Here is a 20,324-nt window from a genome sequence, read left to right on the forward strand (position 1 = left end):
GATGTTGGAATCATATATATATATATATATACCGCCCCGTCCCCAGTGCTAAAAAAACCCCAAACATTTTCTATCAAAAGAGAACTTTGACATGTTTTATATATTTAAATTCATACAAGAACTTTCTTGTACGTTGTTCGAGGTCATCGTGAAAACAGTATGCGAAGAAAGTGTTTAAGCGCTTCCTTAAAACCGTAATCCTGCATTCGACGGCTGTGTAAAAACTGTCACATCCAGATGCAGAGAGGACAGAGCACATGTCTCCTGCACCTGCAGCCCTCGAAAACACCTGCACCTTTAAAACAGGTGTCTCAGACACATTGCCTTAACAAATGCTTTTCTTGAAACATGCTTCACTTTGTTTTAAAAAAAAAAAGTTATATAAACAAAAAACAAAATTTCGACACGTTCACGATGAATGTGTATTTTATTGATTTGCTTTCTTTTTATTCATTTTCAAGGTTTTCGTTTGGGACAGCGCTTTTTTTTTTTTTACTAAATACATTTTATGAATAGCTGCTTTGTTGAAATCAGTTCCTGCAAAACTCACTCAGTCCCAGAGCTGAAAACATACCCAAGTCATGTGATGCCTTTATCTGATTAAGTATTTCCAAGTTATAAATCTTGACTGCTCATTTCTGAAAGGTGTTTATTTTAGTCTAGCCTGTGACAATAAAACAATATTTCAGGGCCAAGCACTTTATTTTTATAGTGCAAACATATCTGTGAAAAATAATTAGACCAGCAAAATCAACAGAATCAATCATCTTGACCCCCTCTTTCCTACTGATGGCCGCCTTTTCTGGACATTCCTGATGTCTCAATACGCAGAAGGGGGTCCAACGCTCTCCTTCAGAAATAGGGTGCTTGGACAGCCCAAACGGTTCAAAACCACAGTTTTCAGGAAACTGGGAGCTGGATTAGCCTGAGATCCCTAAATGAGGAGAACGGAAGATAACGCTTCATTTCAATAGTCTAAGTTAGACATTCTGCTAGCAGTAAGTAAGTTTGCAACTACATGTCAACAAGCAGTCTTTAGAGTATTAGTAAACTGTCTGCTTAATATCTTCTCACGCTTTGTTTTGATGAGTCCACAACATACTACATACTGACAGAGTAATCAACTTATTCTAACCATAAAGCTACCTTAACAGTCAACTCTGAGAGTTAGTAGACAAGTAGTTGTAAATTAATGAGAATTAGTGGACAGTTATTAGAATGTGTACAGTGGACTATCAAAATAAAGTGTATCCAAAGTCCTACAGGTTTGGAAAAACATAATGGTAAATTATGACATAATTTTTAATTTTGGGTGAAGCATCCCTTTAACTAAAATCTTAAAGATCTTAAGTATGAATGAGAATCTTCTAGTTGTTTCAATAAATGTTCAAATGTTTTGAATGTTCTTCCTTCATACCATAAAAGAAGCAAGTCGCCTATTTCTTCTTTCCACCTAAAGACATACTCTCTGTTTTCTTCTTCTGCGCCTGAAAAGAGAGCAAACCATAATGCAAAGGCAAAATAAAAAAGTATCTTACAATCTTAAAGTCAATGATTTCATGAAGAGACTTTAACATCCATGGAACCTTATCATTTCATACTTTATAGTCGAAAAAAGTCTCTTCAGAAGACTAAGAGAAAAATGGTCCTTCTGAGGAATCACCCCTTTTTGATATATCGCCCGTTTTGATTTGCATTCTGGAGACACAGACCACTACTTCCTCTACATGCTCAGTTTGTTACCTCGGACATGGCGTCATCTATCTGCTTGAGCTCTTCATAGTGATCACGGGAGTCCCTCAAAGGCTGAACCATGATCTCCTCGATCTGTGGAAAGAGCTGAGCACAGACAGAGTATCTCTATGTTGCGTAACTTCAGGTCAAAGTTTCAGTTCACAGGTCAGTCTCTATGATGGGCGTACAAACCTTCATGACGGTCTCAAACATTGGGATGAGGACGAATTTAATGAAGCCGATTTGTGCCGTTGGTTTGGTGACTTTATCACGGTCCATAAATGGAGCCACAGGGAGACCTTCTGACTTTTCCCGGTCACTCTGTTAAAATAAACCAAAACGCGAGCTAGAGCATACATTGGAGTCCGAAGGGCTGTTCAAATCAAAATCTTCAATTTCTATAGGAAATATTCATAAAGTTGCACGTTAAACAAAAGAAATTAAACATTTAGGGTGTCCATGCTGATTAAAAGAAAATCAAAAAGCCATACTGACCCCAAACTTTTGAACGGTAATGTAAGCATATTGTGAAATAATAGAAGCATAATAATAAGCATTTTACCATATTCATTTTCAAAGCACTTGTAAGCGGAAGCTGCTTGTGTTGAGGTACCTGCATGAAGTACTCCTCCAGGAGACAGTCCACCCACGGCTCCGCCACCTCCGTAGGTCTGACCTCGTTGGAGATGTCACAACACTTGATCAACACCATCTTCAGCTGCAGAGACACAGAGCTGCTCGTACCAGACAAAGCCAACCAGTTTTGAGCATGCAATCGAAAATCATAGTAAGAAACACGTACGCATTTAACATGCTCCTCATTGGTAAAGTCAAAGTTGTCCACTTTCTGTTTGAAGGAGTCCAGTATCTCTCCATGCCTGGCCATATCCGTTGCCAGGATAAGAGTAATGATCGCCTGCAACATACGCAGAAAATACATTCAGGATTGTTTAGGATGGCCGGCAGATTTTTAACTAAAGTCAAACCAAAAGATGTCATTTTTGATAAACGCTGTAGTCCATTTATGTAGCTAACACACAAATATCCTTCATACAGAGGTCTACCAGTAAAATAGACTGTGTGCTGGTGATCAGTACGACTTTTCTTTGTTTCAAAAAATGTTTCTGTTGAAAATATTGTTCTTTTGAACTTTCTGTGAGTCAAAGAATCTTGAAAAAATTGACTAGTTTTCTATAAAAAAATATTAGGCATCAAAATGTAATAATTTTAAATAAATGTCTCTTAAGCAGCAGGAATGATTTTGAAGGATTTCTGAAGGGGTACTGACGTAATAATGATAAAATTCATACTTGCCATCACAAGAATAAATTACATGCTAAAATACATTAAAACAGATGAATGTTCTTTTCAAGTGTGTCGTTACTTCACAATATTACCCTTTCCACTGTATTTTACATCAAATAATGGATTCAATAATGCTGACTTGGTCTTGGTAAGAGACTTCTTTCAAACACCTTTGAACAAATGATTTTTTAGCTGGTTTCATGAAGCTATGAAAGAACACCGTGCACAGTGTTCCTGTGTGTAGAAACTGCATGAAGTGTAAGTATGGTGGACTGGAAGTACCTGTCGTATCTGTTTGAAGGAGTCAGGCTCCACGTTGGCGAATATGTTGCACTCGGGCATAGAGAGGATCTGGAAGGCCACAGCGCAGTGATGGTTCTCCAGTGGAGAGATGTCATTATACCGCACGGCCAGCTCAGTGCGAGCATTAATCTGATACCTGGTTGCAGAGAGCAAACCTTTTAGTAGTTCCTACTGTATAAATTACAGATACACTGGCAAACTGCTGCCAGCTGGTATTGTTCTCCGAGAGGCCGGACATGTCAGTGACATACGTGTTGTTGTATCCCGGGTGGTCCAAGTCATGACAGACGGCTGCAGTCATCAAAATACACATGTCTGTCATAGTCAGCCTCTCCTAGGGAACAAAAGCGAGAAGCATGTTGATCTGACAAACACACACAAGAACACTCTTTTAAGGACATGACCTCTCACCTGAAGGTTACACAGATGGATCATTCCATACATCATCTGGCTCACGCAAAAGCAGTGGCGGAAGTTGTGGAAAGGGTTGTCGCGGTAGTTTTCTTGAATCGCAAGCTGGAGGCACAGCAGGCGAGCCTTAGTGTCTGGTGCTCTAGTTAATTCGGAAATGAGATAAACAGGAAAGCACATCTTACCAGCCATCTTTTGAGAGTTATGGGGTTAATGTTGAACTCCTTAACCAGGCCAAGGTCATGATACATATACTCCAGACAGCTAAGCATCTGTAGACAAACATAATCCACCACATGAGTGTCAGATAAAACAACTAATGCGGATAAGCACAAAATTCATTTTTATTACCATTTTAGCTGTAGTGTATTATACAATATTTAAAGTTAATCTAGTTTAAACTTCAGCATTTTTTAAATGGTAAATTGCAAAAATGCTTGACCACACAATAGGATGAATAAACAAAGTAGGATAGAAAAGATAGAACTGATGATAGAAGCGATAGAATTACATCAAAGTGTATTTTAGTTTACTATAAATGTTGGCACTTTAATCATATTAAATCATATATTTTATCTGTTTATTTATTTATTTTAGGAAAAACTGAAACTGAAGTGAAACACAACTGTAATTCCCTATACAGGGAACTTAAAAAAATAAAAGCATGCATGTGCCAAGATATCTCAAAAAAGGACGACAAACCTCATTATGTTCCCAATGCCATACATCAAAGGTAGGCTTTTTCAGAGCCTCTATGGTTTCCTGAGAAAGTGTGTACTGCACAAACACAAAACACAGCGTTACGTATGATTACAGCAGCACTGCAAGGATTTTATTCGGTTGCAGTACGTAAGCCAAGAAACAAAAGCGGCTTGTTTGCTTAGTTATTGTACCTTTGGGTAGCTTGGAACATCTCGCCTTGGAGACAGTTTCTTCCCGTCATCAGTAAAATTGTATTTGCAATTGCAGTTCACTCTTTTTGCAAGACACAAACAACCAATGAACACATTTGCTAACGGAATAGCTACTAAAACCAAAAGAAAAGAAATAAAACAATCGCTGTTCTTACCTCACTCCTCCTCTAGAGGTCATTTCATCCCTTAATTTCTTCAGATCGTTTTTGCACTTTTCAATTTCCACCACTTTAAGTCCTTCCACTGTAAGGACACAAAGACGATTAGCTCGCTGAGTAGTAACGTGCATTATTAGCCCTTCAGAGAATCACTCACGCTCCACTCTCTTCTCCAGCATGGCCAGTCTGTTGGTCACTTCAGTCTTCAGCTCATTGATCCTGAAAGCCCTGAAACAAACATTACATTCATTACCACGCTGATCTGAATCATAACAGTTACTTTACCTCAGTTGCACGTAACTTACCTGCTGAACTGCTCCGCCACTTGCGACAGGACGTTCTGGAACATGTCTTCCTTCTCTTTTGAGGGGAACACAAAGTCGTTTATAGGGTGCGTTACCGTCTTATAGCTGGCTAGTTAGAGATGTAATCACCATCGCCTTTGGCTAATTATGTACAATTTACCAAATACATTTTTCCATACCTCCTCCTTGGTTTGTAGAATGAGGCATAACTTTGTATAAGTTGCTTGAAACGAAGAAAGAAAGAATTGTTAATTAAATGACAACGCTAATCGTTATTGCTAAGTTGAATTCTTACTTTGGGGTGTTTGCAGGCATGGTGGGGTCAATAGATATCATTGCTCCTTCGGAGTCAATCAGAAGTATAGCCGTGTTTCTGGAGAGACATATTCCAGATACCTTTGAGATGATAATCTGCATTAAACACTTTATATATGAGAAGATACTGACCTGGCAATGTTGGATGATGAACAAAGAAGTTCCTTAATATCACACGGGCTACAGTGTCGACTGAAAATCACCTAAAACATGTGAGCACGACGTGAACGAGGTGATGAAGACGTAGAAAGAGGAAAAATCAAACGACATTATATGCAGATAATTAATAACTAATGGTGAGTGTGGTTATCAGTGAGCAGAGCTGGATTTGCCCTTGGCAGGCGTCACAGGTGATTGTTTGTGTCAAAGGCACCTGTCACCCACAATGACCCTCAATATATTTTTAACACAAGTATCATCCTATTATCCCTTTCTTAAAACACTTTAAATGAGTATGGCCTTTAAGTATAATAATATTAATATTAACAAAATATTGTCCCTGTTATACAAGTAGTTACACTACTGGTCAATTTTTCGATTATTATACTAATCGCAATGCTAATGAATAAAATACAAATGAATCGATGATGGATTAAATTGATCAAAAGTGACAGTAAAAACAAACAAATGCAGTTCTTTTGAAATTTCTGCTTGTTGAACTTTGGTAAGTTAGTCTGACACTTTTGTGAACTTTGTGAGAACTGCTTGAAGCTATTGCCGCACCAGTCAATAAAAAATACAGTATAATTAATCCAAAAAGTTAGTTGAGAGGAGCTCTAGCATCCTTTAGTTACCAACCACATCAGCGTGCTATACTTTTTAAGTTTAATGAATGTTTGAATCGAAAACCCTGACATATCTAATCATTATTAATTGCCCTTTTACAGTCTTAAACTTACAGCTCTGTATTTTAAATCTTGAGACTCACCCTTTGCACTTTTCCATCCACATCCAGATAAATAGTTTTAGGGGCATAAGATGATGAACTTGACCCCATGGTGACCTCCGATGACGCTTTAGCAACAGAAAACCCGATCTACAGCTACCTCCTCAGGACCAGCAAATAAGACTTCAAAACAGACGAACAAAACGAGTAACTTACAACTGCTGGTTTATGAGAAAATAAAGTGGATCTGTGGCACTAAAACAGCCATTTGCAGAACGATAACTGACAGGAGCATAAATAAAACCTTACCTCAGCATGTGCCATTAAATCTGGTGCAGCTGCTCGCTCCGAGATGCTGATGGATGCGGTCGGCTTCGGCAGGAGTCACAGCTCTGCCCTTTAAGTAGGCTATCACTCACTCCCCTGCTCTCCAGCGTTGCCAAGGAACTGTTAGAGCAAAGAGCTGACTATGTACTTCATGTCATCTACTGTTTGGAGGAGACACACGTATCCATTACAAAACCCTTCCTTTTCACGACACATGCAGTATCTACCTAAACATTCTCAATAAACAATATTCAAACGATTAATGTCTCGTAAGATATTTTTCTTATGCTTTAATAAAATTTCTAATCGTAACTGATGATTTTTTCCTAACTCAAAGTCTACATAAAATTTGACTGCTGTAGGATATGGATACATATACATATATATATATATATATATATATATATATATATATATATATATATATATATATATATATATATACATACATATATATATATATATATATATATTTTTTTTTTTTTTTTTTGCCATCATAACTTAAAAAAGTAAATCTGGCAAGTTGTCACAAGGCTGTGTTTTAGTAAAAGTCTTCAGGTACGGCTTCATCATGTATAATAAAATTGCTTTTGTGAATTCTGCTTTAAATAAAATAATAAAGAAATAACACAAATTCAAGGTACACAAATAATACATATAGTACTGTTTATGGTCAGTAAGACTTTTTTTTAAAGATGTTTTATTTTTGAAAGGCGCCTCTGTATTGTACAGTAAAACAGTAATATTGTGATATATTATTACAAATTAAAAATTGTTTTAATATATCTGTAAATTGATTTATTCCTTCCGTGTCACGATTCTTTAGTAATCATTCTATTGTGCTGATGATTTAATTTTTAATCTACACTAATATAAATATAATCTATTACAAATTTGATTATTTCTGTTGACCATAACAATAGCATTGTACATTCATGTTATCTTTGTGTACATTTAATTCATTGTTTTTTCAGCGCTTCACTGTTTTCTGTTATTAAACATGAAATTTTGTAGCAACATGCCCTATACCACACGAGTTAAAAAACCTGGGTAGTATTTTTGAATCAATAAATTAACAAATCAAAGTAAAAAACCCCCACAAAACAACAGTAATGACTAAAAAACTAAAAATATAAAGATATTGTGTGTTTAAGAATCATCAGCATCTCCAGAATTTATTTATAACGAAGCATCATTCTGCAGTTATGACTGTTTGCCCATTTCTCATTTTGACAGAAACTGATATTATTTATACCCTAAAGCTAAAAATCCCAATATGCTTACGAAGCTTCGGAGAATAAAGCCGAGAGGTTCTCTTGGGATGCTCGGCTCGACCGCGTATGTTAATAAAGTTGGGAGTGATTAAGTGTGTATGCGCATGAATACGACCTCTATATATGTAAATACATATTCAGGCTCAAAAATAAGATTCACAGCTAGCCAGGACAATAACAACCAGGACATTCACTCCGACAGCAAACCCGCAAATGATGACGCAGATAAAAAGGACAAAGCACCAACGGCATATTTTAATGCTCGGATAAAAAGGTACATCCGTATTGAGCAGTCACTAAAAATGTATTAAAATGAAGAAGCTTAGCGATCCTGTTGTGTTTGTCCCGCTCGGGCCACGTGTGGACGAGTGTGTGTGTGTGTGTGTGTGTGTGTGTGTGACTCTCCTCCTCCTTCACCGCAGCAGCTGAGCTTTGTTCCATTGTCAGTATAAAAGGATGAAAGTCTCATGTTACAATTTTCATATAAAATAACCCTTGGGCATAAAAAGACTTGGTGTGTTGCATCAGTCCATGGTCCCTTTTTGTCGTTATGCTGCAGGTAATTTTCCGTCACAGGTGTGATATTCTCTTGTTCGACGGGCGGCTCAGATCTCTTTGAACCTGAAAAGAAAAGAGCGGATGAAACCACTGCAAACACACGGTGCTAAATTAAACGCTTCCCTTTTAATCAAAAAAAAAAAAAAAAAAATACAAACAAGACCAAATAACCACCGCCTGCTCATTTGATAAATGTCAAAAGCGGATACTGGAGACCATTAGCGTAATTAATGGATTTCAATATAATTAAAAAAAGGCTTTGTTTTTTGTGTTTTTTTTTTATGGAGAATTCTAAAACAGGTTTGGTTCAAGCCAAAAATGGACTGCTAATTAGAAGGGTGTCAAAGACGTAATGGTATTGCGGTTGAAGTGCATGCATCATTTTCCACCTCGACACACAGATTTTTGCCAGTCATTTGGGAACGGGGTTAAAACTAATAAATCCCGAGGCGGGTCGCAGCCTCTTGGAGTAATTGTAATTGCCTTGCAACCACTAAAAATAGCCTGCACTGAATGGTATTAAAAGGCAGGAAGGCCCAATTATTTCAAGAACAGCGTCTCTTTGGTCATGACATTCTACATTTTTGGCAGCCACTAATATCAAGTACATGTAATGGCAATCAGCCCAAGCAGCATCATTCAGCATATTTGAAAGCCCCTACCTAAATATAGAAGGTCAAAAATAACCTTAATGAAGCCATCTGCCAAGAACACAGCATGGGGGGGAAAAAATTAAATAAAAAAATAAGGTACCAGTCAAAAGTTTGCAATAATATTTTACATTTCTATAGCCTCCTATGCTCACAGTACAACGTTTTAATATTATGAATTATTACAGTGATTTTGAATCATTTATTCTCTGATGAGATCACCTTCAGCGTCACAAGGTTTCCTCAAGAAATCATTTAAACATGCCACGTTATTATTTACTCTCAGCAATGGCCATCATCATCATCATCGTCAATGATGATAATATGTTTGCTGCTTTATAATTTTGTGGTTATTTAAAAGTTTGCTCAAAAGAACACCATTTTTACTGAATTAGAAACCTTTTGTAACATTACATTTAGTCTTTTAGCACACACTTTAACCCAAAGTGACTTCAAAACCAACAAAAGTACTGTGACAAGTCCCGGTTAGTCTACAGAAGTACATGCATCAAGTATATTTAGTTTGAAGAAAACAAGTAAATAAAATAGAAAAAAAGATGAATAATAAGCTACAAAAGTTATGTTTTTTATATAAAAGTAATGAAAGTAGACTAGAGAGCGCATCTGTTGGAGGGTCAAGTTTATTATAAAAGAAAAAAAGAAAAGAAAACAGAAATAGTGCTAGTGTTATATTAACATTTAAATAAATGCCCTTTTTTTGTCACTACAATTCATTAAATTAATGTATCTTGGCTAAATAAGTGTTCATTTGTGTTTTCTTTTTATTTGCTCCTAACCTGCTGAACGGCAACATTGTTTTCACAAACAGATTAAACATCCGAAGTGGTTTTCAACATCGATAATAACAGTAAATGTTTCTTGAGCGCCAAATCAGCGTATCAGAATCATTTCAGAATGATCATGTGACACTGAAGACTGTGCTGAAGCTGAAAACCTGCCCCAGGATTTACAGTCTAAACCATAGTCAAATAGAAAAGGGGTATTTTAAATTGCAACATTCACAATATTACTATATTATGCATCAGATGTAATATAATAGCAATCTCCATTCTAATTCTAAACATTGTCCCTTTCAGACTTTGACTCATTTAATTCCTACACATTCCTTTATATGCCATTTCTTTTTATTTATGTATTATACAGTTAACAAAAGCAAAAACTATTCCTTTTCTATTCCATCTGTTTTGGTATTTATTTAGCATACATATAATAATAAAAAAAAGTTCTATGTTTACTATGTTACATTAACTGAGATTTGTGTATCTTGTTTACCCTCTCATCCTTGTAGTGTATCCGCACCATCCTCTGACCTCCTTATACACCAGCCTGGACAACAGCTACGCAAACAAGAACAAGAGGATACGGTGAAACACCAGCCCAAAACACACGCTCCTCATTAAAACAGAAAACGGGCCATTGCTTATTGAACAGTATTATAAATAACACTGGAATCAATAATATCAAACATAATAATACACATAATACTCACCAGACAGGCCAGCACGTCAGCAGCAATGAGCATATAGAAAACATTATTCCATCCAGTGGGAGAGATCAGGCCAGCCAACAGAGGCCCAACAGCGGCACCTAGAGCGCATTAAACACATTACACAACGTGTGACCGCCATTACAGGACAGCGAGGCGTTTTCACAACAAACACGGCTTTCTGAATGCTACATTTCAATTGACGGTCAATAAAAACTGATTTTATTTGCAAATGTAATATTCACTGCCACCGCGCATTCAGTGTTTGATTTAAACAAAAGCCACATTCCCTACATACCTATTGATCCAGTGCCGTCAATAATGGCGGTCACAGTGGACAGTGCTCTGGAGTTCCCTCTCAGACACTCGTGGGTTCCCTAAACGATCACAAAACATTATGAAATGTACAACACGAAACGCTCGTTGCCTTACAAAATAGTTTATTGATCAGTTATTGACGGCGGGACTTGAAGGCCGGTCCCGACGCGTCTGTTTTGAACCCTTTTTTAAGACTTTACGAATGTCCATGTGAAGAGCACACGGAGGAGAGGTGCCCAGCGCTTACTAGGTCAGCTGACACGGCAGTGGTGATGAGGGCGTAGGGTCCATTCACGAGAGCGCCGCACCACAGCAACATGCCTGCGGGGACGAAAAGGGCAGGAGAGGAGATACAGACCAAAAAAAAAAGATAGATATTGTTTATCTGTTGTCAATACGGCACCTTATTTGATCATTTACAAGATCATCTGATCCCCTTATACTTGGCATTATACAATATTATGATGACTGTTAAGGTTTAAAATGAATTATAACTGGTACCACTTTATATTAGATTGCCTTAACTACTATGTACTTACATCAAAAAATAAGTACAGTGCACTTACTTAAGTACTTAATTTTGGTGCTATTGAGGTGGGAAAACAGGTAAGGTTTGGTGGTATGGGTAGGTTTAAGGTGTAATCATTAGTGTAACTATGGACATTAATTACATGTGTAATTACATGCAGGTATTTTTTTACATGCAAGTACAATGCAAAACATGTAGACAATGAGTTCATTGTATCGAATTATTTATTTACAATCACCCGATATAATTATGGGACCAAAAAAACGTGTTTCTGATTAGATTATTCAGTCTGAAATGCATCCGAAAACTGATTTAACCCACTTTAGAAGAAAAAGTGTAACTGTTCAAATAAAAAACAAAACATCCACACTAACCAATGGTGGTTGGTAAGCCGTTCTGCCCGATCTTGTTGTACAGGAACAGCTTGAAGAAGAAAAGCAAACATGAATAAGCAGCAGACCTCACAGGAAAGAGAAACCCATCCATGCGTCCACACAGATTCACAGGTAAACTCGAGCTTGAGGGATCGGTGTGCGCACGATTACAGACGTGTGTAAAAACTCTGGGCAAACTTCAAGATTTACTGACAGTAAAGCCAGCTTTGCTCTTTTTTTGACCAGGTGAGTAGTACAGCAAACACTTACAGTGCCACCGGACATAAGCATTGCACATTAAAATGATATAAACTCCCATGTGTAATTTCTACGATCCATAAAGCTAGCAAATAAACATGCATGTATTTTAATAGATGGTGATTGCATTTTGCCTAAAGTCTGTGCTGACAAAGAAAAAAAAGAGAGATCAGTTTGACTAACCATTGGAGCAGCAATTATCAACATGGCGCAGCAGGTCGTGGCTCTGCCTCCGCTGTAGTCAGATATTAATCCAGCCACGATGCCACCTAACACAGGAAATAAACCCTTAGAGAAGCACCATTCTCAAGAATCACACTTAACTGAAATACCACACACTTACCCACAATTCCTCCGACATCAAAAAGCGTAGAGAGGTCCCCGGCTTCTTTAGGATCAAAATGAGCTAAGAGAGAGCAGACAGGGTGACTTTTTTTTGACACTTGACAGTTTTTGACGGTTCATTAGTGCCTAAAAAAACCGAGTGAATGTGACAGAATCTGATAAAGGATTCTTACCAACATTAGCGATGTATAAAGGAAGCCAGTAGAGGAAGGTGTAGCTGACCAGCTTGGCGAAAAGCAAACATAAGGAGAACTCCACCACACCCTGCAGGAAGAAAACAACACTATGAGCAAAAATGACACAATCCTGTCTGAAAATGGACAGGGATTACTCTGTATCAGCAGATACTCAATATTATACTATAAACTCCTAATTTATAACATTACTCAAGGCTAAACAGATTGTTTTTTAGCATTCCTTGTGTAAGTTACTTCGCGTGAAGAAGCAACTGCTAAATAAATAAACGTAAAGCCAAAAAAGTATCTGACAAATGATCCCAACGGAGTATTATGTTTCAAAAAAACAGTCTTCATATTTTAAGAACAGATTCAATTGCATATTTAATCTTAGAAATGAGTATTATTTGGGTTGGGAAGGCAAAAGCATGATTTTTCATCCGAGAAGCCCAGACACTTTGCAGGATCGGCTCCTCCCTCAGTCTGTTCAAAATAACACCTCACATTCGCTGACTAACAGCTGTGGGTGGAAAACTGAGAATAACAGGTCACTCACAGGAATCCTGAGCGCTCCGCAGAAGCTGATGGCTTCTGTGTGATCCTCCACCGTCTCCACGGCTGTGGAGGTGTTAGTGCTGAAGATCTCCTCATTACTGGAAGAGTTCCTCAGCAGAGGCTCCTGCTCCGCACTCTCCTAAACACAGCACAGACTGTTAGCGTCGGATCAATGAAGAGAAAAAGTGTTTGTTAAAAAGGCAGACAATTTTGTGACACCTTTAAGTATGTAATACACTACATTTGTATATATTCTTGTCCCAATTTTCAGTCTGGAGGAGTCAACGCTGTTAAAAATGCACTTAAGAGTTTTACAGAAACTTTTAATTTTTTTTTACTTTATCCTGAGGATATAAAAGATATTTGATATTGTCATCTGATTTTAGAACACAGATTGTTCTTACTGGTAAATCAACATTTAAATTACATTTAATCCTTCAGAAGATACTTTAGAGGTTCTGTTCTTCTTAATAAAAAGAAATAGAACGAATAGAAATAGAATAGAGGAAGCTAGCGATAGAGGTTAAAGATATTATTTTTCAATAAATAAAAACTAAAAGACGGAATAGAAATAAAACAGAACACTAGTGTTATGAGGGTCATTTTTAATGCATAAAAACAAACAGATAGAATAGAAAGAGAATAGAGTGGTTAGTTTTTCCTAGTGTATGATGCCCAGGGTTGAAAATCTGTTCAGATTTTAAGTTATCCGGCCTTTAATCGTCGAGACCAACATAGTTTAATCACAGAGATCAAAAGATTTCACCAGACGGATTTATCATAGCTCTTCTCACACTTGTTACACGTTTTCTCTCTGTTCACAATTACTTCTGCTTTCTAATCTCAGGCCATTTCTAAATCAAATTCACAATCACATTCTAAATCAAATACAGCGTTGTGAACTGCAGACGGACATCGTGGCAACGTTACGCTCGCTCGATCACTTCTCTTGCTGTGAAAGAGGCCAAATGTATTGCAAATATTTTAGTTCACTTTCAGTTTGGCAAAAACTGTTATTGATTGTAACCGAATGGTAGTAAATGAGTGTTTTAACAGTCAATTTGCAAATAATGCGCAAAAAAAACAACAAAAGGGAGGGGAATTCTGCTGTTTAGCTGGTTATTCAAGTGCAATAATGGCATTGTAACATGTAGGTCATAGAGTCAAACTGCAAAATAGTTTGAATAGTTTTTTTAAATTGTACGTGAACTCACATGGTGTTGTGGAGGAGTACAGTTCACATCTTCAGGTTCTGTAAAAAATAAACAACATTGTGATTTATCCAGCACTTTTTTCCGCAAAATGAATCTTGAGTGTGTTAAAAATAACTTGTATGTCTGCAGATGGTCTTCATTTCATTTCTAATCACAAGAAAGTAACTATCAGAAATGGTTACAAAAAAGCGTGCATGTCTGTTTTTGTTTCCCTTCTGTTCCGGTCTACAGGCATATAATAGCAATTTCCCTCCAATCCAAGGTGTGACTTACTTTCGACCAGGAACAAAAAGCAGATGACTCCAGCAACAGCGATGATGATACCAGGCACAATGAACGACAGGCCCCATGCAGATGACACATAGACCCCAGCAATGAGGGAGCCCAGAATGTTTCCTACTGAGGTGTGAGAATTCCAGATACCCATGATGAACCCACGCCTGCATCAGAGAGCAAGTTTGGAATGCTGAAAATTTACTTATTAATACAATACCATTCAAATGTCTGTATTTTTATATGTGTATATATATATATATATATATATATATATATATATAGATAGAGAGAGAGAGAGAGAGAGACAGAGACAGAGAGAGAGAGACAGAGAGAGAGAGAGAGAGAGAGACAGAGAGAGAGAGACAGAGAGAGAGAGAGAGAGAGAGAGAGAGAGAGAGAGAGAGAGAGAGAGAGACAGAGAGAGAGAGAGAGAGAGAGAGAGAGAGAGAGAGAGAGAGAGAGAGAGAGAGAGAGAGAGAGAGAGAGAGAGAGAGAGAGAGAGAGAGAGAGAGAGAGAGAGAGAGAGAGAGAGAGAGAGAGAGAGAGAGAGAGAGAGAGAGAGAGAGAGAGAGAGAGAGAGAGAGAGAGAGAGAGAGAGAGAGAGAGAGAGAGAGAGAGAGAGAGAGAGAGAGAGAGAGAGAGAGAGAGAGAGAGAGAGAGAGAGAGAGAGAGAGAGAGAGAGAGAGAGAGAGAGAGAGACACAGAGAGAGAGAGAGAGAGATAGAGAGAGAGAGAGAGAGAGAGAGAGAGAGAGAGAGAGAGAGAGAGAGAGAGACAGAGAGAGAGACAGAGACAGAGAGAGAGAGAGAGACAGAGACAGAGAGAGAGACAGAGACAGAGAGAGAGAGACAGAGACAGAGAGAGAGAGAGAGAGAGAGAGAGAGAGAGAGAGAGAGAGAGAGAGACAGAGAGAGAGAGACAGAGAGAGAGAGACAGAGAGCCTTGTAAAGTTGTGATGCTTTACATCATTTTGGAAACTGTAATATGAGATTTTTGGATGATTATGAAGTTTAATAAGCATTGTTTGACAGACAACCTTTGTAACACATACATCACATTCTTTAATTTCTGAACAAATACGGATTAATACTGATCCCAAACTGTAGAACAACAGTGGAAATCTTAATGTGCACAACTCTGAACTTTAGGAGTGGTTTTGTTAACTACGGTTCCCATCTGGCACCGTCGAAACATTTCGCAATTGTGGTTTCATGTGGATTTAAAACTGCAGTTCACAGCGGACAAGTTTTTATCATTTGGCACCGCAGAAGCAAGACAGATCATTTAGATCCGCACTTAGTTGTTTTTGTGAAAAAAAAGCTCAGAAGCGATTGTGCACCGTCAACAGCTCACAAACTGAGCAAGCAGCAAATAACACAACAGTCACTTACTTTCCCTTCCCAAACCAGTTCCCAACACAAGCCACCACGGCCGGCCAGCCTGTAGTCTGCACCAGCCCATTTAAGGCCTGGAAAAGTAAAAAAAAAAAAAAGAATCAGCAAGTCTGAAGAGCACATGGGTTTGACATGTTCAAGAAGCAAACCATTCCGCCTGATTCGGTCATGTGTTAACCGCGTGACTCGTATTAGCATGACTAAAGATTTACTGTGAAATAACTCTGGCTCTGTAAGACTGGAATTAGGCTAAGAGGAAGAGAAAATACACGCTTCAACCATGCACCGATAAGGTTTGTTTATGAAAAATAAAAAAAAAATGTGTTTCATTTAACTTTGAAAATGTGCTTGTGACAATAAATGTCATTGGAAGTGACTCACTTCTGTTTTTTTGGTTTCGTACTGTGAAATTCTTGCGCTCGCTCTGGTACTCGAAACGGAACTGACACACCTTTTTGGAGATACAGGTTTACATTTAGAAAGGAGAAAACTAGCTTACCTGAACTAAGCAGTAATACCACAAAGAGTGGATTTGCCAGTAAAAGCCCAGGCCGAAGAGAGCAGTGAAAATGCCGCTGAGAATCATCCCTGAGCTCAGGTAGTACCGCAAGGGCAAACGCTCTCCAAAAATCCCACTGTCAATAAAAACAATAAAAAAAACGAGCCGTTATACCTAAAGAAAAACACAAAACAAGAAAGTCTAACCAAAACGTATCAAACCTGAAGAACATGCCGATAGCATACGCAACAAGGAAACAGTTATCCAAGACTCCAAACAGGCTCTGGTAATTGTTCTGGTCTGAATAAAAAAAAAAATACATACACACAGGTTGATTGATTTTTTAAGGAAATAATGATGGGTAAATTATTTAAAAGCAGCAGTAAAAACATACACCTTGCAAACAATTCTCTTTTTAATGAATTCTGTTCTTTTTAACTTTTTCTTTATCAACAAATCCTAAAGAAAGATGTATCAGGTTTTTCTTTTTTTACAAAAATATTAATTAGCACAACTGTTTTCAACACTCATAATAATCAAGACAGGTTATGCACCAATCCAGAGTATGAGAAAGATCTCTAAAGCACCGAAGACTGCAATGATGGCCCCTGAAATTCATTTTAAAATGTACTCAATGAAAAACCTAAATATAAAATGCTTTCTCCCTTAAGACTACTCTAATTAACTTTAATGATCCACGGATATGTTAAATTGTATTATTATTATTATTGTCACTATTTAAATGGTTTACTTTATTTTGATTAATTAAATGTGAACTTAGGAGACTTTGAAAAACAAACACACACACAGACCCTAACATATTAAAAGGCAGTGTGAGACGGCAATGAGTAGCAGACACCTAAAGGGGGCCTATGATACACAAAATATTCTAAGCAAAGAATGAATCTTACCAAAAGGAACCCAATCACACCAGGTGTCATTGTCAGTGATGTTGAGGTCTGCCGGATGAATAACGTTAGAGCAGTTTCTGTGCAGCTGACTCTGTCACAAAAATAAAACCATTTTTTCACACACATTTATCAGCACAACTAGCATGTCTTCTTTTCAGGTTAGGCCTGTCATGCAGCTAGTTAATGTTTAGTTGCCAGGTCTCTGACTTTTTATTACCTTGACAATACTGATAGGCTTCCGAGAGAGGTGGTAGGTGGTGTAGAAGACGAACGTCAGGAGGAGGATGAAGAACCGGTACCTAATCAAAAGACACAAACTCTTACAACGGGAGAGTCACACTTCAAAAAACATCAACACCGGTTAAAGGGATATCTGCAGGTTTCTGCAGCATTAAATAAAACAGTCAGACAGTGATAGAAATGAAACCACATAGCGTGACGTACAGGAAAACAGCCTCACCTAAGGTAAACAACACACACACACACACACACACACACACACACACACACTGAATGATCTGTCTATAAGGTTTTATACATTTCCTGTGGGGGAAGCTTTACACAGTGTACATCAGTTCTGACGGCTGGCAGCAAAACAGAAACCTCTAACATTTAGGTCACAGTATTGAGATTGTGTAAAACTGTGGTTTAAGATTATTAATAAATTAAAAAGTGAAATTAAGTTATGCATAGGCAAACTTATATACAGGCATATATATATATATATATATATATATATATATATATATATATATATATATATATATATATATATATATATATGCCTGTACTCAACAAGGTGAAATGTATATTAGCACTGACTAAAAACATTATAGATGATTAATGATGAACTTTTAAGCAGTGTTAAGATCAATAACGTAATCAAAAATCAATAATGATGTCTGTTACGAACAAATGCCAGATGATGGCATACACATTTAACATCAGAGAGCATGTTATCTGTGCAGTCCGCTGTGTTTACATGGGCCTGTTACTCACCAGCTGTCTCTGGAGAAAGAGGTGATGAGTTTGACTCCCGGGGCCAGAGATCTCATTGTTACACTTAGCGCGGTTCGTGTCGTTAAAAGAACCCCCAAACAAAACCAGAAAACAAATAAACGCTATACTAAAAAAATCGTATCTAACGTTACGTTATAAATGAGGTCTAAAAAAGCCCATATCCACTAAAACTTCAAGAACAAGTAAAATACACACCGAAACTAGCTGACTAATCGTTTTGTGTCTCAGATCAGTTTGCGCTCATTTCTCGCGACCTAAAACTACGAGTCCATAAAATCATGTTCGCCGAAAGCCGGTGATCCTAAACCAGAGGAAAGGTTGCATTTAAAGTATCGGAGACGTGTTGTCATTTTCCAATTCCAGAGGTGGAAAAACCGTAGAGCGCTCTAAATTCCCGGAGATTTCCATGGTTGCCTCGGCCCGTGTCCGTCTGCGTTTCAACCTGGACGCTATTAATACCGGCTCGTCTGGGCTTTAAAAATCACATGAGTGTTAGCCAATTGATCTTTTCTACTAGCGTCTCCATTTTCCACACGGGGCTGAGGCACACACTCACACACACTCTCTCTCTCTCTCTCTCTCTCTCTCACACACACACACTCACACACTCTCTGGATCTGGCGACGTAAACATGTGATAGCCGGTGACGTCACTCGAATTAACCCTTCATTCGTCGGCTTTTTTTTTTAAACAAAAGCAATAGATTTACAATTTGTTGCTATTTTTTTTTATCGTGTTATTTCACAAGAATAAACGAAACAATCCTCAATTCATCTTGTATGTTACACCGACCTTTACATTTCTTCAATAAGACTGTTAAAAAAAGTCTAACAATTGTATAATACCGTGTTTCGTTAATGAACGAATCTTTGCTGCTGAACAAATCTAGTGAGTCAGTGAATCAATGACCCATTCATTAAGAGAGTCGCTTGCTTCGTTACTAACTCAGTCGTTTGAACGAATCGCTTGAATGGATGATTTCAGTTATATTCTGTAAATATACCTAAATGCCACACATTTACGCCCTTCTGTGGGATGCAGAGATGCTCTGTTGCATATATTTAAATTGACTGGTCACTTATTCTTCCTCATTGTATCTTCCTCATTCATTTTATAAAAAGATGGCATGTATTTAGTAATGTAAGAGATTATTAATAAAATAAAAAATTAGATTACAAAGGTTGTAAAAAACAAAAAGAAGAATAAGTTTTTAGCTAAACAGGCCTGTTAGAGAGAAGCATCATTCTTTAATTTCACTAATCGCATAGCTTTTTTTGTATTAATTTATGTATACATTTATGATGCTTACACTGGCATATGGAAAATATTAAATAAGTAATAAATAAGTAATAAATGCTATTTTATATTCCAAAGGCTTTTATAATTAAATACGTTGGAAAATGATTCCAGTTATTAACACCCTTTTGTTGTTGTTTTTTGTGGTGCAGAAAACAATTCTCCTCATCTCTTTGGGGAATACAGACATGTGGTTGGTGCTGAAGTTGAAGTGGTACTGATATTCGTAGGCATCGGAGGGGAACAGTAGGGTGTATATATACCCCGAGAGTGGTGTTGATATGGGTTTTGTTTTCCTCATATGGAGGGGAGTCGACTTCCTTCTGAATTCCTACTAACCCTCTCCCAGTCCCTGAGGGGGGAGATAGTTTATAAAGCGGTCTAATGTGATGTCAACATGTACGGCCCAGGTTGTCCATTCACTGTAAGCTCCATCGTCTTAGACCCGGTCATTTTATTTTAAATTAACAATAATAATACCTGACCTAAAATGATGTAAAAATATCTTTAAC

General features: G+C 37.5%; 2 protein-coding genes across 3 annotated transcripts; both read right to left on the minus strand.

Moving 5' to 3' along the window:
- Window positions 1-421: 421 nt before the first annotated feature.
- pde9ab (phosphodiesterase 9ab) lies at window positions 422-6,791 on the minus strand. Of its 2 annotated transcripts, XM_043238567.1 has the most exons (21): window positions 6,641-6,791; window positions 6,374-6,514; window positions 5,578-5,648; window positions 5,426-5,503; window positions 5,310-5,353; window positions 5,131-5,185; window positions 4,983-5,053; window positions 4,823-4,910; window positions 4,647-4,728; window positions 4,456-4,530; window positions 3,939-4,025; window positions 3,754-3,858; window positions 3,594-3,676; window positions 3,322-3,478; window positions 2,537-2,650; window positions 2,348-2,452; window positions 2,230-2,235; window positions 1,927-2,055; window positions 1,744-1,839; window positions 1,418-1,487; window positions 422-934 (listed from the first exon to the last, which is right to left on the minus strand). In XM_043238567.1, exons 2-20 carry the CDS (start codon window positions 6,440-6,442, stop codon window positions 1,437-1,439), a joined length of 1,566 nt encoding a protein of 521 aa, XP_043094502.1. In that variant the 5' UTR covers window positions 6,443-6,514; window positions 6,641-6,791; the 3' UTR covers window positions 422-934; window positions 1,418-1,436. The 2 variants fall into 2 exon arrangements, with proteins under 2 accessions (XP_043094502.1, XP_043094503.1); XM_043238568.1 differs by lacking the exon at window positions 2,230-2,235.
- Window positions 6,792-8,160: 1,369 nt separating this feature from the next.
- Window positions 8,161-19,125, minus strand: slc37a2 (solute carrier family 37 member 2). Its single transcript, XM_043239956.1, has 18 exons — window positions 18,496-19,125; window positions 17,714-17,795; window positions 17,497-17,587; window positions 16,807-16,885; window positions 16,586-16,721; window positions 16,084-16,160; window positions 14,690-14,856; window positions 14,417-14,454; window positions 13,204-13,341; window positions 12,645-12,735; window positions 12,470-12,532; window positions 12,310-12,395; window positions 11,869-11,917; window positions 11,213-11,286; window positions 10,946-11,024; window positions 10,651-10,748; window positions 10,434-10,498; window positions 8,161-8,553 (listed from the first exon to the last, which is right to left on the minus strand). Exons 1-18 carry the CDS (start codon window positions 18,549-18,551, stop codon window positions 8,538-8,540), a joined length of 1,485 nt encoding a protein of 494 aa, XP_043095891.1. The 5' UTR covers window positions 18,552-19,125; the 3' UTR covers window positions 8,161-8,537.
- Window positions 19,126-20,324: the final 1,199 nt, after the last annotated feature.

This window comes from Puntigrus tetrazona, chromosome 5 (assembly GCF_018831695.1).
Source record: "Puntigrus tetrazona isolate hp1 chromosome 5, ASM1883169v1, whole genome shotgun sequence".
Taxonomy (NCBI): domain Eukaryota; kingdom Metazoa; phylum Chordata; class Actinopteri; order Cypriniformes; family Cyprinidae; genus Puntigrus; species Puntigrus tetrazona.

What these genes read in the sequence shown, in the direction of transcription:
- pde9ab (XM_043238567.1), bottom strand. Translation starts at nt 6,442, where the DNA reads ATGGGGTCAAGTTCATCATCTTATGCCCCTAAAACTATTTATCTGGAT. An exon ending in GTGGCGGAGCAGTTCAGCAG is followed by an intron (nt 5,054 to 5,130) that starts GTAAGTTACGTG and finishes TGTTTGTTTCAG; the next exon opens with GGCTTTCAGGATCAATGAGC. An exon ending in ATGTTCCAAGCTACCCAAAG is followed by an intron (nt 4,531 to 4,646) that starts GTACAATAACTA and finishes GTGTTTGTGCAG; the next exon opens with TACACACTTTCTCAGGAAAC.
- slc37a2 (XM_043239956.1), bottom strand. Translation starts at nt 18,551, where the DNA reads ATGAGATCTCTGGCCCCGGGAGTCAAACTCATCACCTCTTTCTCCAGA. An exon ending in CTTTTTGTTCCTGGTCGAAA is followed by an intron (nt 14,455 to 14,689) that starts GTAAGTCACACC and finishes TATTTTTTACAG; the next exon opens with AACCTGAAGATGTGAACTGT. An exon ending in CTGACGTGCTGGCCTGTCTG is followed by an intron (nt 10,499 to 10,650) that starts GTGAGTATTATG and finishes TTGTTTGCGTAG; the next exon opens with CTGTTGTCCAGGCTGGTGTA.